Genomic DNA, 26,851 nt, shown 5'->3' with positions numbered 1-26,851 from the left:
CCTCTCCTCACAAGGAAACTACTGGCCATTGTGGAAATGGTCCTAGGCAATTCTGGATCACCTCAGCACTGCAGTCATTTTGACAGCTTCATGCAGCACCCCGGTGCCATCAGCTCCATGCTAGCCTCTGGAGACAGATGGAACCGGTCTCCGCATCCAGTACACACTGACATGGGACCCAAACCAGACTCCCAGAAAGAAGGTCTCCAGAACCCTGCTGGAGGAGGCATGTACAGTGGCCATCAGTTTCCAGAAGGTTCTGACTCCTTTAATGCTGGCCTAAGGAAGGCTTGCTCCTGGGACAGATAGAAACACTTGGAACTGTTCTCTATGTGCCTGTGTGTACATATGCCCCTGATAATAAAAGCACGGCCACAGGATTTGAGAGCAGGGACCCCGCTTTGCTGTGTGTGGCCCTGGGTGCTGGGCTTCAGGCAGAGCCACGATGGCGCTTTGTTGCCAGGTCTTTCTTTCGGGGTATCCGGGGCTGCTTTGCCCGGCTTCCCTGTCCTCGGCCGGGAGCTCTCTGCACAGGGTATGCCTGAGCCGTGCTTCGCTTGAGTTGGAAGTCGACCTGCAAGGGCAAGGCAGAAGCTAAGCTCCCGTTTGGGCTTTCCCCCATTGCTCCAGGTTCTAATGGTGGGGTCCTGTAGACTTGGCTGTTATTTCTCAAAAGCATGGGACAGAACCAAACACCGGTGACACAAAGTGTGTGGCAGCTGGATGGACTACATGTATGGTTTTTTTTAAATACATATATTAGCAACAAATTCTATGTACATCTCCAATGACATTTTCACTTATACACTGTTTACGGCAAGAGTGATGATTGAAGGGGTGAAGAGGTCTTACTCTCTTTTTCCTCCTGTTGGCTGTATGAGTCATACGCTATGCCCATATACGCTAAAAGAGCGTCTTTACCTTCTGCCACACTGCTTGGCAACAGGGACAGAAGAGATGACAGACACTGCTTGGATACATTCTTTTTCCTCTTCATGAGATATGGTCTCCCTATGGAGCTCTGGCCACTTAGAACTCGCTTTGTAGACCAGGCTGGCCTTGAACTCACAGAAATCCACCTACGTCTGTCCCCAGAGTGCTGGGATTAAAGGTGTGCACCAAGCACTTCCCCTTGGTTTCTTAAGCCCAAGATTCCATGGGCATCTGTGTGATATTCTAAGGGCTGTGTCCAGCTGTCCTCTAGCCACAGAGCACAAACGGAAAGATGCTCTGGCCTGGGTGTGGGACACTGGGTGTGGCGGCAAAAGAGGAGGGAGTGGGAGGGAGCGACCCTGAGTCCTAACTACCCTCCCCTGGGGCTTCCCTGGCAAGCCCTCCCTGTAATAGCTTGAGCCACGGAAGCAGCAGGGAATTAAAAACACCCTGCTGAGTTTCCATAAAAATCTGCAGCCAGTCTTTTTTTTTTTTTTTTTTTTTTTTTTTGCTAGTTCTATAAAGGGGAGGGCAGGCAGAGCCAACTATTCCCTACTTCCCATTTAGTAAATACAGAAACCAAGGAAAGGGAGGAAAGAGAGGAGATTGGCAACAAGAGGAGGAAAGGGCAGAGGACAGAGAAAGGCTCCAACATCTGGAGGGAGGTGAGGAGAGCAGAGGACAGCTCTGGGGGAATATTTTAATCCTCTTCACGTAACACAAAAACTCTTTAGTAAACGTCTTTTTTTTTCTTTCTTTCCTTAAGCAAGTGGCTAACTGCTCTAAAATTAAAATGGAAGCAAGTTAGACAGTAACACAATCAATAAACAGACCGGGAGCTGCTACTGTCTCTGCATGTTACATCCTAACGACAGATTGTACCACTGGGTTATACTTGACACAAGGAAGGGTTGTGCTAGTTTATTTGAAGGATATGGCGGGGGGGGGGGGGGGGAGGGCGTACTTCAAAATAAGCACAACTCAGAATGCTGTGGAGCTGACTGTGCTTGGCAGTGAACAGGCATCATTTCTGTATGTGCCTGCTGCTGGGCATCTGATTTTAAGGTGGAATAGGGAAGAAAGGGGATTGGCTGGCTGAGAATGGGGCTCTGCGTGATGATAGGCTGTCCTTCTCCAAGGCCAACCCCCCGCCCCCCCGCCCCCCCGCCCTACCCCCACCCTGTCAGTATAAAACACCATACAAGTGTGAAGACCTGAGTTTGAATCCCCGAAACCCTCTTAAAGCAAGGCACAGCGGTGTGTTTCTGTAATCCCAGGGACCCTCCAGTGAGACTGGAGGCAGAGATGCAGAAGGCCCGGCAGCTCCCAGGCCAGCTGGCCTAGAACACACACACACTGCGCAGCAAAGAGACGGTGCCTCAAGTTAAGGTGGCAGGCAAGGACTGACACGTGCAATTGTCCTCTGACCTCCGACGGGGCACGTCCGCCCTCATCCTCCCCCCACGTGCTCATACGTCTCATATACATCATGCATACGGCCAAGGAAAGAAAATGTGTGGGAGGTGGGGGGGGGGGCGGCGATGACCTGTGAGGCGTCAGAGGAATTTTTCAAATACCCGAAGCTCTCTCTGCTCTGTTGGCTTACAGGGGTCCGCGAACAGGCGGAGGGCGTAGTGTGAGTCCCTGCCATTCAGTGTGAGTCCCACCATCCACTCGCTGTGCGGTACTCACAGGGAGTTGTGAAGGTTAAATTGGGTAGTTCTGGAAAGCTCTTCTACAGCTTTTGGTGCCTAGCAGCCGCTCAAAAGGTACCGAGTACTGCATGTTAAAAGATGCACAGCCCGAGGGCACGGAGGGTTGGCGTCCACGCCCCTTCACTCTCTGAGGTTCAAAGCTGATAGGATCTAAAGTGAAAAGTTCTAGGCTGTAAGTGAATGGTCCTTTGCTTCTTGTCCTATCTATAAAGGAGAGTTGGGGAGAGTTGAGAACTTGGGAGTGTCTGCTCTCTGGTGGCAGCCAGGGGGCAGTGAGCCTAAGACCGCAGGGCACAGATGGCTTTGCAGAGCGCCACCTAGTGGTAATCCCTCTTCATGGCACCGAAGAAAGCAGCTGGTGCCGCCAAGGCAATCTGCGGGGGTGGGGGTGGGGGTGGGGGTGGGGGTGGGGGGGCGGCAATTACTGAGCAGATCTGTGTTGCGCACCTCTATGGGCCTGTGCTTTGTCCTAGCAATCCTTGAGGAGGAAGTGTGTACTGGCCGATTTGTGTGTCAACTCAACACAAGACAGTGTCATCAGAGAGGAAAGTGCCTCAGTTGAGAAAAGCGCATCCTTGAGATCCAGCTATAAAGCATTTTCTCAATTAGTGATCAATGAGGGAGGGCCCAGCCCATTGTGGGTGGAGCCATCCCTGGGCTGGTGGTCCTGGTCCTATAAGAAAGCACCTGAGCAAGCCAGTTAATAGTACCCCTTCCTACCCCACCCTTTGGCCTCTGAGCCAGCTCCTGCCTCCAGGATCCTGCCCTGTTTGAGTTCCTGTCCTGTCTCCCTTCAGTGATGGACAGCAATATGGAAGTATAAACCCTTTCCTCCCCAACTTGCTTTTTAGTCATGGTGTTTCGTTGCAGCAACAGAACCCTAAAAGACCAAGTGTTAGCACTAATTCACAGAGGAGGAAGAGGATGAGAGAGGCAGGCTGGGTCAAGGCGATGAACCAGGAAAAGTCAAGAGAGGAACCTAGCAGTGGATGGTTTAAAACTCGGGGTAACATTTAAGGACCAGGCTAAGGCCCAGCCAGACTCACCCGCTTTGGTCCTGCAGGCCCCACAGTCACAGTCACTGTTTTTGGCTGGTACCCTGGTGCCTTGGCTGTGACTGAATAAGTGCCGGGAAGCAGCAGCCGGAAGTAATCCCCGTGCTCACCTAAAGGCCAGAAGGAGGTAACTCAGTCAGCTGACTTCAGACCCAGTTCACACAGAACCTGGCTAAGAAAGTGAGCTGGAGGTTTGAGATGTTCTGTTTTGTTTTCTCATAGTGTGATCAAATCTATGAGGAGCTAAAGCGTTCAGAAGAACTCTTCTGGAAAGGCTCCACTGTGCTGTGCCTCAAACTACTGTCCTTTCTAGATCTTGGGTCTAATATTGATTCATGCTGGAAGCTCTGGGTTGAATCCTGATCATATTATGTGTCTAAAATTTCGTTCTCTCTACCCCGCCCTGCGCCCGCCCCCTCTGCCCATCTCTCTCTGACAGGATCTCACGTGTTCCAGTCTGGTCTGACTCTCACTCGGCAGCCTAGGATGACCTCAAGTGCTCCCGAAGGCTACAGGTATGTGCCACCGCCATGCCCAGCTGACTCAGTGCTAGGATTCAACCCAGAGCTTCCAGCACGTCAGGCAAGTGCTTTGCCAAGCCACGCCCCAGCCCTGTAATTAACTTGAAAATCCTTTAGCAATGCAGAGTGTTATTATGCACATATTGGACTGTTGAGGTTACATCCAGAAACTGTTATTGTCTTAATTGGGGGCACACACGAACAGTGGCAGTTAGCAAATGTTTTACAAAAGCTCTGTTTCTAGATGCTTCTTCAAAGCCAACATCTGCCTCCACCAGAGAGCAACACCAGGTTCTTTGCTAGGTAGCACAGGCGACGTCATGGGGGACTGACTTCTAGCTTGGGTAATGGATGCCAAAAATGGGGCCTATCTGTTGTATCCATTCATGGTGTCAGTTTAGAGACCTTCCCCACAGTGGCTTGAATGGTTAAGAACCACACCCAGAAGCCTGTGCTCTCTCTTGGATGGTGCTGCATGCTCCTATGTGCAGCCTCTGGGTGGAAGATTCCCGAATCTTGGCCAGACTGAGGGGACAAAACTCTTTTAGAAGTCCGCCTTTTCCTTAAACAAGCCTGTCACTGACGAGGCTCTGGGACTACCTACAAGGGCGTGAAGCAGAGGTCTCATCCAGCCTGAACCAAACAGTCCAGAACTGTGAGGTGTTTGGTAACAAACAAGGGCGAAAAACCAACATACAGAAACTCCCGGAGTGGTGAGTGATCGAGTTAGCCTGAGTTAGGGGACGATCAGCTAGGGGGTGAGCCTTGCATGCCTGTGAAGAGTCCTGACTCTGTTAGCTGAGGTGAGAGCACCCACCCACTGGTAGGGGACACCACTCCCTGGCTGGGATCCTGGGCTGTGTAAGTGGAGGAAAGACACCAAGCCCCAGTGCGCACACACGCATCGCTCTGTTTCTTGTTGTGGCTGTGAGTTCCCCCAGGCGCTTCAGGCTTCTGACCCCCTGACCCTGACTATGATGTCCTAGACCCTGCCACTGTGAGCCAGAACAAGCCCTTTCTCCCCTAACTTGCTTTTTTTTTCAGAGGACTTTACCATAGCAGCTGCAAAATAATCCAAGCCAGTACCCTTCCAGCAGGTTCTAGGCAGCTCCAAGATTAGCCTCCACTGCCCACCTGGCCTCAAAGCCAGCCTATAGGAAGAATCTAGTCACTTTTCCTGAACGCCCACATGGGAAATGCCTGCGCCAGAGGGGGGCTAGACATGAGTGGTACAGTCCTTCCTGGCCTGTGTCACTCCATCATTAACAGCATCAGGACCAGAAATGCTCCCAACAAAACTGTCTTCACAGCGGTTCCTGGGCTCTGACCAGGAGCTCCGCCATTCCCAGTTCCTTACACTCAGAGCCTGCTCACCCCAGGAGCAAGTTTCCTTACCAACATCTTGGCTGCTTGATGCAGCGCTTCCTTTTTTTGAGGGGGAGGTGGGGGGGCTCCTGTTTCTGGTTCCCTTTCTTCTTTCAATGTCTCACGTCCAGTGCCCTTGATGTCCCTGCTGGTCTTTGGGGGCTGACAAACTGGCCCCCAGTTCTACTGAAGGGCACAAGGAGCACCTCCTACCTGAGGTGACGTCGTGATTGATTCCCGTGACAGAGATGACAGCCCCTATGAGGTTGTTAGAGTTTTCATCGAGCACCATTCCCTTGATGCCCTGGTGAACCTGCGGGGGAAGAGGCCACGGAGAATTAGAGTCACAGAGCATCCGCACAGCTCGAGAGGCTCAGGCCTTCCCCACGGGTCCTCACGGTGCATCTTCACTAACACCGTGGCAGCAGCCTGTAAAACGGCTTTTTAAAAAAATATTTTATTTAATTTTAATTTATGTCCGTTCATGTGGGAGTGTCAGATCTTGGAGTTACAAACAGTTGTGAGCTGCCATGTGGGTGCTGGGAATTGAACCCGGGTCCTTTTGGAAGAGCAGGCAGTGCTCTTAACCACTGAGCCATCTCTCCAGCCCCGTAAAACAGCTTTTTAAAAAAATTATCTATTTATTTTTATTTTGTGTGCATTGGTGTTTTGCCTGCATGTGCCTCTGTGAGGATGTCCAGTCCCCTGGAAGTGAACTGCTATGTGGGTGCTGGGAATTGAACCCGGGTCCTCTGGAAGAGCAGACAGGGCTCTTAACCCCTGAGCCACCTCTCCAATCCCTGCAGAACAGCCTTTCACTGCTTGCCTAACCCCATAATCCCTCCTCAGTAGATAGAGTGACCCTGTTAGAGGCTCAGTCCAATCACACTGCCTTTCTTCTCAAAGCCTTAGCAAGGCCTTAGGCTCCTGTGCTGGCCTGTAAGGCCACCGTCCCCATTAGCTACCCAGCTGGTGACCCTCTGCCTTGTTCCTCAGGTCGGCTTCCATTCCAAACCCTGCTGATCTAATCCTTTAAATTTATTTATTTATTTATTTATTTATTTAATGCATTTTGGGTACTTGGCCTGTATGTGTGTCTATACACCATGTGCATGCCTGGTGCCGGGGGAAAAAAGGCCAGAAAAGGACCTCAGGCCCCCTGGGACGGAAGTCACGGAAGGTTGTGAGCCACCAGGAGGGTTCTGGAAATCAAGCTCAGGACTTCTGAAAGAGCAGCCAGTGCTCCCAGCCACCCGAGCCATCTCTTCAGCCCCTGCTGGCTTGATCTTGCATTTTGTTTTAATTAGAAGCTTTACATTGTGGTCAGGGCTATTGAGATGGTTTAGTGGATAAAGGAACTCGCTGTAGAGCCTGACAATCTGAGTTTGATCCCAGAACCCAAGTGGTGGAGGGAGAGAACAGACTCCCACAAGTTGCTTTCTGATTTCCACACAAACATCATGGCACAGATGCACCTACACACACACACACACACACACACACACACACACACACACAGGAACACACAAACACATACACATACCACACACATAACTCACATACAGACACACACACAGGAACACACAAAAACATACATACACCACACACATACTCTCTCTCTCTCTCTCTCACACACACACACACACACACAGAATTTAAAATAAATTGTGATAAAGTACCCATCCTGTAAATTGTACAGTCCAGTTTATTAAGTACATTTGTAATGTGTGCCCAGCATAAGGACTCATCGCTAGACCTCTCTTCATCTGATGACACGGGAACTGCTCTCCTTAAATTATAACCCCCCATCCCTCCCACTTTCTCCCTGACTCCTGCTCTCCCAGCCCCAGCCCCCACTCTACAATCTGTCTCTATGACCGTAAGAACTCCATCTAAACTAACGGACTCACACATATCTGAGTTTGTAACTGGTTTATTTCATTTAACATAATGTCCTCTAGAGCTTTGTTTTGAAGGCTGAAAAGTATTCCTTCCTTCCTTGTTGTCTGTCTGTCTGTCTGATTTCATGTAGAATTTTATTTTAATTTTCTTTTGTGAGTCTCTCATGCTCAGCAAGTGTTTTTATCACTGGGCTGAGCTTCAGCCTGATTTTTAACATTTTAGCAGCTCTGTCACACTGTTTCCCACAGGAGCGGCCCCACTTTCCACTCCCAGAGACAGTGCTCACAGAGGCAGGTCTCCTCACCTCCTCCCTAGCCTTGTCAGCCCTACTGTTTGACAGAAGCACCTAAGCACATGTGTGAGGTGGCGGATCCTTGTGGTTTTCAGAAGTGGAGCTTGGCTTTTCTTCACTGTATCCATTTTGAGGTGGGGGGCTACTCCTGCTCTAGATACCTGGCCTGACTACCCCAGCGCTCCTTGGACTCTGTCTGTCTGCCTCCCCTCCCCTCTTGAGACAGGGTCTCTCTGTGTAGCCCTGACTATCCTGGACTCGCTTTGTAGACCAGGCTGGCCTCGAACTCACAGCGATCTGCCTGCCTCTGCCACTCGAGTGCTGGGATTAAAGGCTTGTGCCACCACGCCCAGCTAGCATTTTTCTTTTTAACACTTTACAGAACTTACTTTCTTAATTTGTTTATTGTCTGCCGTCATTGGAATGTCAGTTCCATATAGACAGGAATATACGCTTATTTACCCAGAATCCCCAGCGTATAGTAAAGCTTTTGACGAACAGATTTGCTCCAGGAAACTGGAGGGAAAAAGTCCCACGAGTAGAGTTCTCCCGGCGTTGAGTCAGAGCTGGGGTGGGGGAACCCCAGTCCACTGGAAGCTCCGCTCCTGCAACCATGAGCGTCAAAACATGAGCTCTTACCTGTTCCAAGAACTGGATCAGGGCTTCGCGGTTACCCAGCCACTCCTGCGGCAGCTTCTCTTGGTCAGGAAACTTGTCGCAACTCAGCTCCAGTGTGATCTCAAAGCAGTTGGTGTGCAGGTAATTGAAGTCTTGCATTCCTAGGGCGAGAGGCAGCGACAGGTCTCCGTGTCTTGGCGGCCACCATCGCCACATCCCATCGTTCTCTTTAGTCACGACGTCTCCACTATATCCATCGCCTTCTCCTCGGCCTCTTGACAGCTGTTAACTCTTATTCTACACAAAGTTTTCCCCTCAGTCTCGGGTCACGTCTCTCTCTGTCTCTGTCTCCCCCGCCTCCCTCTCTCTCTCTCTCTCGTTTTCTTTCTTTATAAATGCTCATCATCCTTTGTTGCTTCCATTGCGTATTTAATGCCCCTTCCGTGGCATGCGCATGCGTGCACGAGAGGCTCAAGGAAGGCGTCAGGTGTCAGGCGTCAGGCGTCACGCGTCGTCCTGGTCTACCTCTCTCCGCCTTATTCCCTTGAGAGAGGACCTTTCCCTGAATCTCGAGCTAATTAAGCTCACCACCAACAAGTACAATAACTTTCCTGTCTTCTCGCCCCAAGTGCCAGAGGGATGGGGATTTGAACTCGGGTCCTCATGCTATGCAGCAAGGGCTGTTACCCACTGGGCCTCCTCTACAGCCCCTGACCTCTCTTGTCCCTTTTATTCCTGTCTGCCCCTTAGCTGAGTGCACACAGGTGCTGCTTTCAGGAGAGCAGCATTTCTCTGTGAACTCTGACGATCTGCAGACCTGAGAGCTAGGAGGAGAAGGACGCTGGCTTCCAGTCTCTCACCACAACTAGGAAATAGCCATAACCTGAAAACGGTCCAGAAAATTTGACTCACGGAAAAGTGATAGACATCTGTATTTTTTTTTTTCTCTACCATATTCTGGCTTCTTCTGGGTGTTTACATATTCAATTATGTGAATAATTAATTTGACAATTAATTATTCCAGTATATTTCTGGTTATTAGAATGATACTTATATTGTACATTCATTTGGATTAAAATTCTTCTATTCTACCAAAAGTGACCAACTAACTCACTGCAATTTCTAGTTTTTGTTTTGTTTTGTTTTAAGGGTTTTTTGTTGTTTTTGTTTTGTTTTGTTTTGTTTTGAGACAGGGTTTCTCTGTGTAGCCTTGGTTGACCTGGACTTGCTTTGTAGACCAGGCTGGCCTTGAGCTCACAGAGATCCGCCTGCCTCTGCCTCCTGAGTGCTGGGATTAAAGGTGTGTGCCACTGCTCCCGGCCTCCTAATTAATTTTTATAATATATATATAACACGCATATGGTGGCTCTCAACCATCTGGTACTCCGGTTTTGGGGTATCTGATGGCCTCTTCCAGCCTCCTCACGCACCAGGCTCTTTAGGGCACACAGGCATACACGCAGGCCAAACACATGCGCACATAAGAAAGCATGGAGGAAGTGGGAGAAGGGTAGCTAATCTTGGTTGCCAGCTCAGCTGGACCTGGATTCAACTAAGAGATACACTGTTGGCAACATCTGTGGGAGCCTTTCAGTCACCCGAACTGGGAAAGCCCACCTTTAATGCAGGCAATGTCCACTGCCAGAACCCCAGATAAAAGGAAGAGAAAGCTTTGAATATTGCCTGTTTGCCTTTGTGTCTCGCTGGCGTGTTCATCCACCCTGTTCTTGAGCCATATACCCTGTTGCTGCCACTGTCACCGATGCTGCCTTCCAGCCCTGGCACTAGAACCCAGCTTCTTTGGTCTTACAACATGAGCTAAAGACTAGGGCCTCTCCAGGGACCCCCTAGGCGGTCAGCACCCGACTGGGAGAGATCCAGCATCATGGACTTAGCTGGAGCCAGGTCCTCAATGTCTTCAGTGTGAAGGCAGCCACTGTTGGACCACACAGACTATCCTTTAAGTGATTTTAATAAATTCCTCTTCGATATATATTCATCCTATTGGTTCTGTTCTTCTAGAGAGCCCTAATACTGGATAAGTAGTTTCCTGCTGTGTGCTAGAGTCCCCTGGAAGGCTGGGCCATCCTGCTAAACACAGACCACTGGACCTTACTCCCAGCGTTTGTGATTCAGGAGACACAATCGTTTGTTAATCTTTGTTAACAATTAATCATTGTTAATCTTAGAACTGTGCTGCATTGGCTTACAGTGGAGGAGGCCTGGGCCATGAGTTCTCAGAGGACAGGGAGGGTGGAGGGAAGGAGAGAGAAAACAAACAAACATGATTTGAAGAAGTGTATCTGACTCTTCCAATTCCAGGGGATGGGGAGGTCAGCTTCCTAACCCAAAGCTAAGGAAATCAGAAACTGCCGGGATCTTCTACTGTGTTCACATGAGCTTGGGGCCAGGACACAATGAGGCCTTGGCTTTTCTCCTCTCCACTCTCCCCAGGACCAAACATCAATTCAGCCCTTATCAATATGGATGGTCCGGGTACCAGAGTATGGAAAAAGACAGATGCAAACAGCTCCTGAAAGAACCCGGCTCCCTGGTCTAACCTCTTCCCTGTTCTTAACAGTGCAAGGTTCGCAACAGACATTTATCCAGAGTGGGTCCCAGGCAAGGCGCAGGGAATGGGGGGGGGGGGGGTCGGGGAGGAGGAGGAGCGGGGAACGGGGCAGGGGAAGGGGTGGTAGGGGAGGCTTGGGGAACGGGGCGGGGTGCACCCACTGCTAGAGCCCCCTAGGCTTTCATTATGAATGGCTAATGCCCAAAGCAAGTCCTCTGGTGGGAAGCTGGTATTCAGGGTACCTATGAGTGAGTCATCAGGGGCCTAGCCCCTCTGCTCACCTGCTGTTGCCTGAATCCCACCTCTAGGCTGCTTTTGAAAACAAGAGAACTTAGAGGCCAGGCATTCCTAACTGCTTTACTTACAGCATCAACATTTCTGAGGCGTGTTATCAGGCTTGCTTAAAGATGGGGAAACCAAAGCACAGAGAGGGCATGCAATTAGCCTGAAGCCACACAGCTGGTGCAGGAGCAAGATGAATTCCAAGCTGAGTCGATCTCAGAGACCACACCCTTCAACACTCAGCCTCAGTATTTTTCTCCTATGCCCCAGCAGATTACAACATAAAACACCAGTTTTAGAAAACCATGCATTATGCCCTCCCTGTCTTTTAGGATCACACTTAGGCTATTACCTGACAGCTTGGGAGCTCTCTATTTCTCCATTTCCCTCCCCCGCCCCCACACACAAAATTCTACAGTATTCTGCATCATGTTCCCAGGACTGCTCACCCTTGCTGAGGGAGTACCAGGACGCCCCATTGGTGATGCCGTCTGGAAAGTAGTCGCCACAGTTCCAACCTTGGTGCATCCATCCATGCGCGTAGGAGTAGACCTTGGCCAGCTAGAGAAAAGGCAGCAGAAGATGCCTGGGAGCAAGTCCCAACTGCCACAGCGGTGGCTCCGACTCCCGACCAGGGGAAGCCAAGAGCTACCAGTGTCACACACCCAACTGCCACAGTGGTGGCTTGGACTCCAGACTAGGGGAATCCAAGAGCCACAGTGACACACACACAGTGCATTAAATGCTTCAGTGCAAGGAAGTGTGTCAAGGACAGGGGAGGAAGTGATGAGGTGGTGGTGGTGGTGGTGCGTGTGTATGTGAATGTGAGTGTGTGTTCATTTATGTAAGTGAGCATGAACTGGCTACAGTTGGGAGTTTTGGATTCATTCTTGAACTCTCTCCCTCCCCCCTTCCTCCCTCCCTCCCTCCCTCCCTCCCTCTCTCCTTCCCTCCCTCTTTTCCTCTATCTCCCTTGGGGTTTTTGAGACAGGGTCTGGCTTGGAACTCAATCCTCCTGCCTCAGCTTCCCAGATGCTACACTTGCTACTAGGAGCCCTGTATTCTGGTGTTGCCACTTTGTTGGGGATAAATCTGTCATGTTGGAAAGGGAGGGATGAGCCGGGTGCACACCTTTAATCCCAGCACTCGAGAGGCAGAGGGCAGAGGGCAGAGGGCAGAGGGCAGAGGGCAGAGGGCAGAGGGCAGAGGCAGAGACAGGCGGGTCTCTATGAGTCTGGGGCCAGCTTGGTCTACAAAGTGAATCCAGGACAGCTGGAGCTCTGTTATACAGAGAAACCCTGTCTCAACAAAAGAAAACAATCAACCAAACAAAGCAAAAAAAGAAAGAAAGAAAAGGGAGGGATGACAGCAGACCACACAGGAGGTCCTACTTAGTTGGACCATTTTCTAGCTGAATTTAAAGAAAGAAATCAAAGATTGAGTAAGGTAGAACATGTGTGTGCTTTGACAGATGAAGGATGTATGTTGGAAAATGAGGCACACTCTTAAATTTACTTTGTTGTTGTTTTTCGAGACAGGGTTTCTCTATGTAGCCTTGGCTGTCCTGGACTCACTTTGTAGACCAGGCTGGCCTCGAACTCACAGCGATCTGCCTGCCTATGCCTCCCGAGTGCTGGGATTAAAGGCGTGCGCCATCATGCCTGGCTTATATTCATCTTTTAAAAAAAATTTTATATGTGTATTTCCTTGTGTCTATTGTGTGGGTATGTGCATGTGGGTACAGTTGTCCCTGGAGACCAGAAGTGTCTGGTTCCCTGGAACTGTCATTACAGGTGGTTTTGAGCTAACAAACACAGATTGTAGGAACAGGACTGGGGTCCTCTACAAGAGTAGCAAGAATTATTAGCTAGTGAGGCATTATTCAGCCTGCTCTATTGTTTGTAGTTTTATTTAAATCTTAATTTGTATGGTCTATTTTTATTAAACTAGACATATCATCATAAAAATGTAAATTCGAGTCTCTCAAAATTCACATTTCACGCCACAGACTCACAGACAGTGTGATTACTCTTAGGCTTATTCTCATTTGTCATCAGCTTAAGGGTTCTTTTCATAATAGCAATTATAAGATGTTTTGATTTAATCATTCCTGGATTTATGGCTCATCACCAGAAATAAAATGTAACCCACTAGGCAGCCCTTCCCAAGCAGCCCCTGTGGTCTGATCCCTGTCTGTGAACTTCTTGCTGTGGGGTCCTGTGTCTCCCGAGCCCCAAGCCCCTGCTCTGGGAAGAGCTGCTTTTCTTCATACCGTCTGGAAAAGCTCGTCATCTGGTGTTGGGGAATTGTAGGTGCGGTAGGGGTTTTGGAACCGATGCTCAAGTGACTTGTCATATGGGTAGTTGGCCACCACAGCCCCACCGTGCATATTGGCTGAGAGAACGAAGTTTAAGGATCGAATCCATTGGATCACTGCCCGGGTCTCGGGTTCCACCTGTGAAGACATGAGAGGTTGGCAGCCAAGGCGTGGCCAAGCTGCCACATGGTGTCGCTTCGAGAATCCTGTCAGGAAGGGGCCTGTGGGGACACTTCACCCCAATATGACCTCTGTGGTGATGATTTCAAAATCGAATATTTGGAACTCCTTTCCAAAGTGCAACATGTGGATGGCAAGACACAACGGGAGCCCCCGGGGTACTGAAGCTCTCCTGTATCAGTCCGTGGTGGGCACTTCCAGCACACCTGCCCACACCCATAGAAGCTGTAAGGCCAAGGGCAGTCACCAGTGGAACTGTAGACTTTAGATTTGGAGTTTGAGGTCAGGTCAATGTAGACCTGTAATTAATGTAGGATTGTAATTATTGTACTATTCTAGGGTATGACAGCAAAGGTAGGGTCCATGTGGGAAGAGGAAGTGTGCAAGAACTCTGTGTGTTTGTACACGAATTTGGGGAGACAGAGGGAGGACGGGAAGGGGAGCAGTAAGGGAAGAGGAGAGAGGGACAGACAGACAGACAGACAGACAGACAGACAGACAGACAAACAGACAGACATTTACCGAGTGCAGTGCGGCTGGGCTTCTAAGACAACTTTGTAAAGACTTAGGGTTCTAATTAATTAGGCCACTTGCTTGAAGTAATGATTTCAGGCCCCTCATCCCAGCATATCTGCTGCACCTACTTTAATGGGGCTCAGGCCACGTCCACATGTCGTAGATCAGACACACTAATTCCTACGCTGTCACTTTGCTAGCGAGCCATAGCTTTGTAAAGGAAACCTTGAACCCACTGGACTTGCCGCACAAATCACCCAGTTACCAGGGGTTCTCCTCCTCACAGAGGGTCCTGCTCAGTGATCTCTTGGGGTCAATGAGTTAATGGCTCTTCCTGGACCAAAGGTCTGTCTTCCATCCCAAGGGGGACTGTCCAAAGACAGCTGGGTCTCATACAATCAGAAGAGACACATCATGTGTTAGTGGGTACGTTCTGAGAAATGTTTGGCCATTTGCCATTGTGCAAGATTACAGGGTGAACTTAACACAACCTTAGGTGGCTACATGGCCAGGGGAGCACTGCTGTACGTGTGGCCTATGTTAGAGAAACTGCCCTTTTTTTTTTTTTAAACATTCATTTATTATGTATACAGTGTTCTGCCTGCACATACACCTGCAAGCCAGAAGAGGGCATCAGATCACATTATAGATGGTTGTGAGCCATCATGTGGTTGCTGGGAATTGAACTCAGGACCTCTGGAAGAGCAGCCAGTGCTCTTAACCTCTGAGCCATCTCTCCAGCCTGAAATTGCCCTTTTATAGCATGTGGCTGTAGGACCAAAAGCTCAGGCTCCTTGAAGCAAGCACTTCTTTCCTCATGTTCCAAAAGGCCAGTTTCTCCGTGGCTCCTTCCTCTCATGGCTCTTCTCTCAGGAGCACGAGAGAGTCTTCACTGTCGCTTTTCCTCTTCAGAGTTAGGGTGAGGACTGTGTGGGAGGCTAATTATCTTGTTTGACTCAGAGAAACAAGTTTACTAAATCAAAATATAGGGCTGGAGAGATGGCTTAGCAGTTAAGAGCGCTTGCGGCTCTCACAGAGGACCCAAGTTCAGTTCCCAGCACCCGCGTTAGCTGGCTCACAGTCACCTCTAACTCCAGCTCCAGGGCACCTGACACCCTCTTCTGGACTCTGAGAACACCTACTTCTAATGTGTACACCCCCACACACAGACACCCCCCCCCCCCCGACAAACACACAATTTAAAAAATACAAATAAAATAAACCTTTTACAAATTCGGAGCATGGCTCATGACCATAATCTCAGCCCAGGAGAAACAGAAGTTCAAGGTCATCCTCAGTAAACGTGTTTGAAGCTAGCCTATGCTAAGTGAGACCTTGCCTCAGGAAATGAAAAGTAGCCAATGACATTCTTCTAGCCAGATACCCCGAGTAGGACCATGCTATTTTGACTTACTTAATTGGAACCCAAAGGACAGCTGTAGCCAGAAAGCCGACATGTCACTATGACTTTTACATCATTTTATTTTTAATTATGTGTGGGTACGTGTGTCTGTGTGGACACAAGGACTCAGGATATCAGACATTCTGAGAAGTGGAGTTACATGCGACTGTGAGCTGCCCAATGTGGGTTCTCTGTAAGAACGGCAGGCACTCTTAAGCACTGCGCCATCACTTTCAAGGAGAAAATACCGACCCTCCCCAGCCAGGAATGGCCAGTGCAAAGGCTTTCCCTTGCTTTGTGTTCCTCCTCCAGTCTCTAAGTCTAGATAGTCACAAATGGAGTGTTTTGAACCATCCTACACAGGAGAAAAGTCAGGGCTGACGGCGACGTTCCCAGCCAGCACTAGGTCCTCAGCAGGATGGAACCACTGGCCTCGCCTAGGGCTTGCCAAATGCTGCCTCCCAGCCTAGGGCTTGCCAAATGCTGCCTCCCAGTGAGAGAGCGTGGGATGTGAGGGAAGCTTTAAGACAAAGGATCACACAGAAGGAAAGAGAAGAAGGCAGAAGTTAGACACCATGGACCTCATGCTAATAGCTGATGTTGCTGATACCCAGCTCATCACAAGTAGGAAAAACTTGTTTATAAAATGCTGGACTTCAAGATGGGTGCAGTAGTGCATGCCTGTCATCCCAGCACTTGGGGAGGCAGAGGCAGGTGGATCTCTGTGAGTTCAAGGCCAGCCTGGTCTACAAAGAGAGTCTGGGACAGCCAGGGTTACACAGAGAAACACTGTCTCGAAGTAGATAAATAAATACTAAAATAAAATAAAATGTTGGCACTCTCTGGCAACAGTCTGGTGCAGTGGTTCTCACCCTGTGGGTCAAGATCCCTTTAGGGTGGAACGACCTTTTCATAAGAGTAACCTAAGACCACTGGAAAACACAAATATTTACATTACCGTTTATAACAGTAGCAAATGACAGCTATGAAGTAGCAACTAAGATAATTTTATGTTGGGGGAGGGGTCACCATAACATGAGAAACTGTATTAAACTGTCATAGCATTACGAAGGTTGAAAACAACTGTGCTAGCATCAGCACATAGAGCACTGGAATATGAGTCAGAAGGCCTGTGTGTGTTCATGCACACGCGTGTGTGCGTGAGCACGTGCATAAACACATGCACACGGTAGCCTGTTATAAAGGTCAGAGAATAACCTGCGAGCGTCAGGGCTCTCCTTCCATCATGAGGAGTCTGGGAATCAAACTTGGGTCTTCAGGCTTGGCGGCAAGCCCCTTTACCCGCTGTGCCATCTAACTGGCCCTACGCCTATCTTTTTGGCCTGGCTCTCAGGGATCGAACTCAGGTCCTCATGTTTGTTGAACAAGAACTTTTATCAACTGAGCTATCTCCCCAGCCCATGTGTAGGTTTAAGTATTTGTTTCCTTCAATTATCAGCTATGTGAATTTAGTTCGACCTATAAATGTAGTAACCGTGAAACAGGGCTAATACTGGCTACTGTTGTTCGTCTCAGTTCCGGGCCAGCACTATGGTGAGCAACTGAAACAGGCTTAGGAGAGAGTTCTGTGAAGTCAGCGAGCATCTGCTTTCTCCTCCACCGGCTTGAGCGGTCAGCCAGGGCTTGCTTCCTGGACCGCTGAGCATCCTGCAGGGGGCGCCATGTGACCAGTTCCTGGCTCTCATCTCCTACCTGACTTTTCCAGTTGTCTGGGAGGGGTAAGTGGTGGTTGGGGCCGCCATACTTCTCGTTGTAGTAGAAATAGGTGTTGAGGTCCGGGAAGTTGCGGTTCAGGTCCACTCCGTTTGCGTTGTTCCTACCAACCAGGTACCGAGATGTGTTCAGGCTCTAGGAGCAATGAAGAAAGCAAAGTTGAGTGTTTACGACAGAGCCTTAGCCGGGCGGCGGCGGCGCACACCTTTAATTCCAGCACTCGGGAGGCAGAGGCAGGTAGATTGCTGTGAGTTCGAGGCCAGCCTGGTCTACAAAGAGAGTCTGGGTCAGCCAAGGCTACACAGAGAGACCCTGTCTCGAAAAAAAAAAAAAAAAGAAAGAAAGAAAGAAAGAAAAGAAAAAGAAAAAGAAAAGGGAAGAAAAAAAAAGACAAGAGTCCTATATTTCAAGAGTGTCGTGTAACTTTTAAAGATACTAGCAGCATTAGTTACTTTTCTATTTCTGTGATAAAATATCATGACCAAAATCAATTTAAGAAAAGAATGGTTACTCCGGGTGTGGTGGTGCACGCCTTTAATTCCAGCACTCGGGAGGCAGAGGCAGGTAGATCGCTGTGAGTTCAAGGCCAGCCTGGTCTACAAAGCAAGTTCAGGACAACCAAGGCTAACACAGAGAGATCCTGTCTTTAAAAAAACAAAACAACAACAACAACAAAACCCAAGCAAACAAATAAACCAAAACCAACCAAACAAACAAAAAACCAAAAAGAAAAACATGGGTTATTTTAGCTTATAGTGTGGACAGGGGAGCGGAAAAGAAGGACGGAGGGAGACAGGGAGGGAAGATGGATTCATAATGCCCAGAAGACAGGACATGGCAGCAGAAGCGGGCTGGCCGGTCATGTTATATCACACACAGGAAGCAGCGGGAGAGAACAGAAAATAAAGCAAGGCTATAAATCCCCAGAGCACACCCACAGTAATGTACTCCCTCCAGTAAGGCTCCTAGAGCTCCCATAACCTCCACCTACCAAAGCACCTTCAGTGAGGAACCAAGTGTTCAAATACACGAGCCCACGGGGATATTCTTATTCAAACCAGCACAGCAGCTTTATTTATGAAATGGGGCAGCATTATCACACTAACGTTTCCAGTGAGCCAAACGCAGACCACCACAAAGTTCTAGGGCATCTCAGGAGAAGCTCCAACTGGAGTGACTACTACAGTTTTAGAGATAGCTGTACAAAACTGCTCAAAGAATACAATTCAATGAGTTTTAGCCCATTGTACAGTACAATTATACTAAAATCATAAGTTTGGAGCATTTCTGTCCCCCTAGAAAGAAGCCTAATCCCCAGTGCTCTGTCTCGGTGGATTCGTCTTCTCTGCACATGGTAAGCGTAAGTGGGATCATACGTCGTATGGTCTGTGTTCACCCATGTACTTCCCTTCCTTTTCATTTCTGAGGGGTGTGGGTTCACCACATTTTATTTATCCATCCACCAGTTGGCACAGTATATGCCTGTACAGGGCTGTTGTAACAAATGACCACACACCGGGAGGTTGCTGATGGCATCACGTCTCTCCCAGATGTGAAGGGTTAAGCTTAAAACCCAGGCACCATCGTCACACTCTCCGAAGGCTTTGTCTGTTTTAGTTTCCGGTGGTCATAGGCAATCCTTTAAATTTTATTTATTATTGGGGGTGGGGGTGGGGGTGGGGCATGCACAGCACAGTGTGCATGTGGAAGTCAGAGGACAGCTTTGTGGAGTCAGTTCTCGCCTTCTGCCTTATGGTGGCTCCAAGGACTGAACTCAGGTCCCCACTCTTTCACAGCAAGTGACTTTACCTGCTGAGCCACTGTGCTGGCCCTGTCCTTAGCTTCTAGATGCACGATGTATACTAAGAGTTTTGTTTCTCTCTTTCCTGGCCTCCTGAATGTGTCTGTGTTTCTGTGTGTTTTGCTCTGCTTTTCTCTTCCCTCTGTGGAGGTTAGAATGAGATGTCCCCATAAGTCTCTGGCATTTGAATACTTGGTCCCCAGCTGGTGGCTGTGTGGGGAGTTTGGGGAGGTGCAGCCTTGTTGGAGAAAGTATGTCACTGGAGGTGGGGTTTGAGGTTTCCAAAGACTCTTGCCACTCCCAGTGTGCTCCCTGCCTTCTGCTCTCAGATCAGGAGGAGAGTTCTCAGCTATTGCTGCCAAAGCCCTCAGGCACTGGGGAAAGAGCTAAGTGAGATATTCTTCTAGCCTCCTGGGAATTCACAGTACAATAGGAAGCTAGGCAGATACATGAATAGATACAAAGTGGTATAAGAGAAAAGGGTAAGAGTCCCATTAGCGCTGGGGCTGTAGCCACTGAGTCCTTGCCTAGCATGAGCCCTCTGCTTTATCCCTGGCCCAGGAGTAAACCAGGTGGCCTGTGGTTAAGAAGTTCAAGGTCGGGGGATGGAGAGATCGATGGCTCAGAGGTTAAAAGCACTGGCTGTTCTTCCAAAGGTCCTGAGTTCAATTCCCAGCAACCACATGGTGGCTCACAACCATCTACAATGAGATTTATGCTCTCTTTTGGCCTGCAGGCATTACATGCAGGTAGAGCACTGTATACATAATAAATCAATCTTTAAAAAAAAAAAAAGCCGGTATGGTGGTGCACACCTTTAATCCCAGCACTCAGGAAGAGAGGCAGGTGGATCGTTGTGAGTTCAAAGCCAGCTTGGTCTACAAAGTGAGTCTGGGACAGACAAGGCTAACACAGAGAAACCCTGTCTCAAAAAGAAAAAAAAAAAAAAAGGAAAAAAAGGTCAAGGTTGAGCTGGAGAGATGGTTCAGTGAGTAAGAGCATTGGCTGCTCTTCCTGAGTTCAATTTCAACCAACCACATGGTGGCTCACAACCATCTGTAATAGGATTGGATGCCCTCTTCTGGTGTGCATGAAGACAGCATACTCACATGTATACATGTATACATAAAATAAATAAATCTTATAAAAAACAAACAAAAGAAGTTCAGGGTCATGCTTTGCCACATAACAAGTTCAAGGCCAGCCTGGGCTACATGAAATCCTGTTTTACAGGTGTGTGTGTGTGTGTGTGATTAAAATTATTTTGTGACATTGGAGAAGGGGACTGTCCCCGCAAGTGAGGTAAATCAATCTTATTTCCTACTGGAAACTCTGAGATGTGCTGCCATTCAAATTATTGCAAAGAATCTTTATCATTCTTAGAGGTTTCCTTTTTTACATAGCATCCCACTCATATTTTATTCTTAGATTGTGCTGAAAATATGACATTTTAAAAAGTTTTCTTAAGGTACCTACATAATTTCTGTGCCAGTGCAAACATTTATCTGACCTTTGAGCTTACCGGGTACCTCTATGGTAGGAGTTTTCTCCCTGCTTTTTGTTCTTAGCGATGTAGCTCTTTTTTTTTTAATGATTTATTTATCATTAATTTTATGTGCATTGATATTTTGCCTGCACGTATGTTTGTGTGAGGGCATCCAATCCCCTGGAACTGGAGTTACAGACAGTTGTGAGCTGTCACGTGGGCGCTGGGAATTGAACCCAGGACCTCTGGAAGAGCAACCAGTGTTCTTAACCACTGGGCCATCTCTCCAGCCCAGAAATGTAGCTCTTAACTGCCAATATTAACAGCAATGGGCTTTCCCAGGTGATTTTTGTACACAACTGGCCATTAGTCATGCTGGCAAGGAAAGGATCTGTGGGCTCAGGGTTGTGACTCGGTGTCTGGGAGATTGCTTAGTGTGTGTGAGGCTTCTGGTCTTCATCGCTAGCAGGGCCAAAAGAGAGGAAGGGAAAGAAAAAAGAGAGGGCGTAGAGAACAGGAGGAAGGAGAGGACGAGGAGGAAGAGGAAGGAGAGGGAGCAGAGGGGAGGGACATAATCTAACTGAAGGTTCCCAGGTTCCCAATCACAGAGCAAACGGTGTAAAAGATTCCACCTGCTGCCCTAACAAAAGTCCTTCAAACTTTGAGCCTTACAACAATGGCAGCTTTTTGTGTGGACACCAGAAGACTAAAGCGGGTGTCACAGCAAGGAGCCAGCGAGACTTAAGGAAATCTCCTGACTTCCATGGCGTCTGCTGGGAACCATGTACACTCCTAGGTTTGTGGTTCTCTTTCTAGAGAAGCAGACGCGAGGCCCTAGCGGCACAGCTATGAGAATCTAGAACGCCTGGCGGCCTGAGTCAGCAGGGTCCTGCGCGGAGACCCTGCTTTTGTGAGGTCTGAGTCTAGCCCAGGCAACTCCTCAAGCTCCTGTTTCAGAATTAAAAAAATAAATAAATAAATAAATAAATAAATAAAATATATATATATATATATATATATATATATATATATATATATATATATATAGAGAGAGAGAGAGAGAGAGAGAGAGAGAGAGAGAGAGAGAGAGCGCGCCGGGCGTGGTGACACACACCTTCCCAGCAGAGACAGGCAGAAATCTGTGAGTTTGAGGCCAGCCTGGTTTTCAAAGTGAGTCCCGGACAGCCAAGGCTATACACACAGAAAAACAATCTCCAAAAACCAAAACCTAAGCAAACAAAAGAGTAAAAGGAGGCCTGGTGAGTTCAGTGGTAGAGTACTTGGCTAGCATGTTTAATTTAAAGCCTTAAAAGGCCAAAAGAAGAGCCCCCCCCTGAAAAAAAATGAGGAAGAAGAAGCATCTAGAAATAATCCCTCACCCCAAGATCTGGAGAAAGCATGTGCTCTTTGTCTAAAAGTACAGGAAGGTGGGTATTTGGGAATACCCTCTCACACCTGCACAGCATTTTCCAGTTTACGAGGTGTCGCCAAGGGATTCCTACATCTGTCCCCATAACAAGACCTTGAGGTTAGCTGGAGCAGTCCGGTTCCCAACCCAGGCCACAGGTACCATCTGCGGAGTCAGAGCACTTTAGGGGTGCTACAGCCTTAACCCTTTGCTTCTGCGCCCCCTGCACCACCTTCCTTCCTATCTCTTTCTTTCTTCCTTCTTTTTTTCCCCCCACTGATATTTACAGTGGGGCATAGCTCTGTCTACCGGCGCCCATTTACTAACAGGGCGTTAGTCTCTTCACGTATCTTCCTTGGAACCGCGTACCTGGGAGGCCGCCACCTCGTAGCCGTCAGGGTTCATGGACGGCAGGATGTGAATGCGCGTGTCCTGGATTAGACGCAGGATGCGCTGGTTCCGGTTCTGGAACTCCTCACAGAGGAATTCGGACAGCTGGAGGAGCAGCTCGCGGCCCAGCACCTCGTTCCCGTGCATGTTCCCCACGTACTTGACTTCCGGCTCCACTGGAAACAGAGAGGCAACGCGGCCCATGAAGGGGCAGGCGGGAGGACCTTGGGTTCAAGGCCAGCTTTGGCTACATAGCGAGTTCCTCACAAGACCTTGTCTCACCCCCCCACTCCACCTCCTCCCCCCCAACCCGACCCCCCTAAAAAGAGGAAGAAAATCTCAGACTTTCATTAGGTCCTTCCCAGCAATCCCCAAGTCCCTTCCAAATAAATTGCAATTGGAAAATCTATAGGATAACGATGGCCACCGCTTGCCGGGCCCCCAAGTGTACTAGCTGTTCATGTTTGCTATTGTAACCGTAACAGAAAACTTGTGGAGTGGGTCGCAGAGTCTCAAGAGTTTAGAAGTGAGGGGGTAGAAGACGTTAAGGAACTTGCCTGGGCTGCCTGGCCATGCATGGAATAGAGGCCCAAAGCCCACAGAGCACGCCATGCCCTCTAAGGGGACACATACATAAAGACAGACACTCCAGCACGCTGCTCAGAGACTCTCTTTCAGGGTCGGAAAAGCATGCATTGCGTGAGAATGGAAGGAATCTACTTCTTCCTGGGTTCTTTTTTTTTTTTTTTTTTTTTTAGGTTTTTTGAGATGGGGGTCTCTCTGTGTAGCCTTGGCTGTCCCTGACTCACTTTGTAGACCAGGCTGGCCTCGAACTCACAGCGATCTGCCTGCCTCTGCCTCCCAAGTGCTGGGACTAAAGGCGTGCGCCACCACGCCTGGCTTCTGCCTGGGATCTTACTCTTCCCTTTGGCCTTGTTAAGTGTTAATTGAAGTCAGAAGTAAGGTTCTGTAAAAGCCTCTGGCCGGTGCTTCTCAACCTTCTTAATGCTGCGACCCTTTAATGCAGTTCCTCATGTTGTTGTGACCCCCTCCCTCCCAGCCATAAAATTATCCCATTGCTGCTCCATAACTATAATTTTGCTACTGTTACAAATCGTAATATAAATAATGATATATAGGATATCTGATAGGCAACCCCAAAGGGGTCACGACCCACAGATTGAGAATCGCTGCTCTAGGGTCACTAACGTGAGACAGCTGTGCTCCCCTTTCAACAAAAGCCCTTGCCAGTGCTTTGCTACACAGCATGTTTCTGCTTCCCTGGCTGGCCGCTTCTCTTCCTGTTCATCTCCCTGTTGCCTTGCTGACCTCGCGGGTCCAATTCAAACACTGTTAAGTCCGAGTCACTGGCTTGAGCTCTTCTTGTTAGAAGTGAGTCCTGTATGGCCTTTCCTTTTATGGAACTTATATGTTCTGGCCACATGTCCTGCTTCCTTTACAGAACTTAGTGTTAGCCAAGGAACTAACCTTTTTATTTATTTATTTCCTGCAGCTGCGTGGCTCCGTGAGCCCCCAAGCTCCCCAGTCGGGGGCTGACAAAGCTTCTCTGTAAAGGCTACGGAAGGGCCCGACTTGGAATCTGCAGGCTGTGTGGACAGTGTTATCTCTGTCACAGCTCTTCGCCTGTTTCAGTAGAAGCTGGCACAGATAATTTAATAACAAAGGAGTGTGATGGTATGCCATAAGACCTCATTCCCCAGAGCAGGGCTGGGAGCCGCGGCTGTCGGCCTCCATCCAGCGCCATCTTTAAAACTCTCCTGTGGCTTTTCACTTTGCTCAAAGTAAAGGCCAAAGGCATCCACCTGCTTGTAAGTCCCAAATGAGCTCCCTGGGGCCCAGTGCTCTCAACCACCTGCCTCTGACCGCAGGGCCTCTGCAGGAACTACATACACTAACTGGGTTCCGGCTGCTGGGGAGCTGCAGTTTCTTTTTACTTAGCCTGTCATGCCGGCCCACTCAGAGACCCTTCAGATCTCTGTTCAGCACCATCTCAGCCAGAGAAGACTTTGGGAGATAGTGACTTCCTCTGCTTCCCCCTGGATGGCCGCACAGCAGGCCCATCTCTCTTTCCTGTTTAAGCTCTTGCCCCATCTGCAGTACCAGGCATTTACCCAAATGCCCCATTTATTGCCGGGCTTAGCCCCCTATAATGCAGCCCCATTAGGGTGAAGTCTGCACTAATCTTTGTTGCACTTCCAAAGCTGTGGAAGCGCTAGCATGCCTGCCTGAAAGCTCTTTTATTTATTTTTTATAAGGACCTTCCTCTCTCTTTCTGTCCTCCTGGGTTATTATTAAAGTATATGTATATGTATATGTATATGTATTTGTGTCTATGTGTTCCATAGAGCCCAGAAGAGGCTCCCAGATGCCCCTGAGCTGGAGTTACAGGTGGTTGTGAGCCGCTGGAACCAGACTCACAGCCTCTGTAAAAATAGCAAGTGCTCTCTTGATTGCTGAGCCATCTCCACAGCCCCAACAAAAGTACTTCTAGCTCGTAGGTGATGGGTAAACATTTGTAGAATGAAGGAATGTAAGGAGCAAACGGAAGAACTGCAAACTCAAGGGAAAAGACAGACCAGTGAGAGCCTGCATTGTCTGCAACAGCCTCAGAGGCATCAACAAGGGGGCGTGGCTTAAAGAGGCAGCACCAACGAGGGGGCGTGGCCTAAAGAGGCTAACCCTGGTAAAGTCATCAACTGCCTTAAGCTTCCACAGTGCGCATGTGAGTTCAGAGCGGCAACCCTAGGAGGGGACACCCATTGGGAGCTTCGTGTAAAGGAACTGAAATAAGTCATGTGACTTAACTCAAATGTCATCATTGCCGTAAACAAAGTAACTAGAGACTTGTCAGTGTTCATCAATATGTGAGCAGTTAACAAAATCCAGCAATAAACCGGGCGTGGTGGCGTGCACGACTTTGATCCCAGTGCTTGGGAGGCAGAGGCAGGCAGATCTCTGTGAGTTGAGGCCAGCCTGGTCTACAAAGTGAGTCTAGAACTGTCAAGGTTACACAGAGAAATACTGTCTCGAAAAACGAAAAACAAAAAACAAACCCAAAACAACACCAACAAAAAAACAAAACCAGCAACAGCATATTATACAACCAAGAATAATGCCATCGAGCTGTCTGTATTCATAGACACAATGAACTGAGGAAAATGGTTACAGTATGATTCCATTTTGCATTTGAGATGTCAAATGCAAATGAGGGCCAAATAACCCATTTAGAAGGAGAGATGTCAATCTATGGAAATAAGAGTTATCTGTGAGCACGAGGATTGTGCTTCTGTTTTGTTTTGGTTTGGTTTTTTCCTTCTCTGAATTCTAGTTTTTTCAGCTGGTTAGTTGGTTTTGAGATGAGTTTTTATGTTTCCAGGCTGGTCATGAACCAATTTTGAAGCAAACAAGGATTGCTAACAAACTAACAAAAAAGCAAGCTAATCTCCAAACCCTCAAACTCTCTGTAGGACACCGTGTTGGACCGCTGCCATTCCCGGGAGGGATCTGCCTGACCCCTCAGGAGAACCCGGAGGTCAACTATTTCTGCTATGTTCCCAAGTCACTGGATCCTGATAGAAGAAACAGGAGAGAGACTGGTGGGGGCGGGGAGAGCAGGAGGAAGACCCCCTTTACTCATGGGCTTCTGAGGAAACAGAACCCAGGAAGGAGGAACGCACTGGAGCCTGAGCTGGGGGTCACAGCTCCTCGGGACCTAGGGAAACTGGAGGATCAAGTGGGGCCACCTGCTTTCTCAGGTTGGAGGAGCAGGTAATGCGCTGTAGACGGAGCACTCCATTGGCGTGGCGACCGCGTGGTAAAGGAAGGGAGTTAGTTGCCCAACACGTCCCAGAATTGCTCAAGACTTACAAGGCTCGTGGATCCCAGGGTGGTCGCTGAACTCCAGCACGTAGAGGAACCTCCCCTTGACGCTGCGCCCGATGGTGTAGAGCCGCGTGATGTCCGGGCATTGGTTATGCACCTTGTACAGCTTCCGGACGAGGTCGTCGTAGCGGTGGTGACGAAAGGTCACAGGGGCAACAAACTTGGAGAGGAGGAGGAGGAGGAGGAGGGGCAGGAAGGCTGAGGGCAGCTTTGGCATCTCACCGAGCTTCCCAGAGGCTCTGAAACGTGACCCCCGTTGTCCAAGCAATCCTCTCCCCGTCAGGATCCAGAACCCAGAGCACACCTGCACCTGCGAAGAGTCTGGCTGGGGACCAGCCTCCTCCGTGACGCTGGAAATTATTTCTGTGGCCCTGGGATACTCACGATGCTCCCGGGCTCATTTTTCTTCCTCTCCTAAGGCTGGAAAACCTCTTGAAAGGATTCTGCACATCCCCACTT

The 26,851-nt window shown here is 49.0% G+C and overlaps 1 protein-coding gene across 1 annotated transcript; it reads right to left on the bottom strand.

The window, feature by feature from the left end:
* Positions 1-246: 246 nt before the first annotated feature.
* Positions 247-26,851, bottom strand: CPN1 (carboxypeptidase N subunit 1). The gene is made up of 9 exons (XM_084772597.1): positions 26,378-26,851; positions 22,469-22,665; positions 17,384-17,539; positions 13,528-13,710; positions 11,705-11,816; positions 8,423-8,562; positions 5,803-5,902; positions 3,695-3,813; positions 247-574 (listed from the first exon to the last, which is right to left on the bottom strand). Exons 1-9 carry the CDS (start codon positions 26,607-26,609, stop codon positions 431-433), a joined length of 1,383 nt encoding a protein of 460 aa, XP_084628723.1. The 5' UTR covers positions 26,610-26,851; the 3' UTR covers positions 247-430.

Source organism: Acomys minous (assembly GCF_964271855.1).
Source record: "Acomys minous genome assembly, chromosome: 2".
NCBI classification, from domain to species: Eukaryota; Metazoa; Chordata; class Mammalia; order Rodentia; family Muridae; genus Acomys; species Acomys minous.
The sequence above is the reverse complement of the archived record's forward strand: the minus strand, read 5'-3'. Positions and strand labels throughout refer to the sequence as shown.

Coding starts and splice junctions, on each gene's coding strand:
- CPN1 (XM_084772597.1), bottom strand. CDS start 26,609: ATGCCAAAGCTGCCCTCAGCCTTCCTGCCCCTCCTCCTCCTCCTCCTC. Junction 11,817..13,527: donor ATGACGAGCTTTTCCAGACG/GTATGAAGAAAA, acceptor CCTTTTCTCTAG/CTGGCCAAGGTCTACTCCTA. Junction 8,563..11,704: donor CTGGTACTCCCTCAGCAAGG/GTGAGCAGTCCT, acceptor CTCTCGCCCTAG/GAATGCAAGACTTCAATTAC.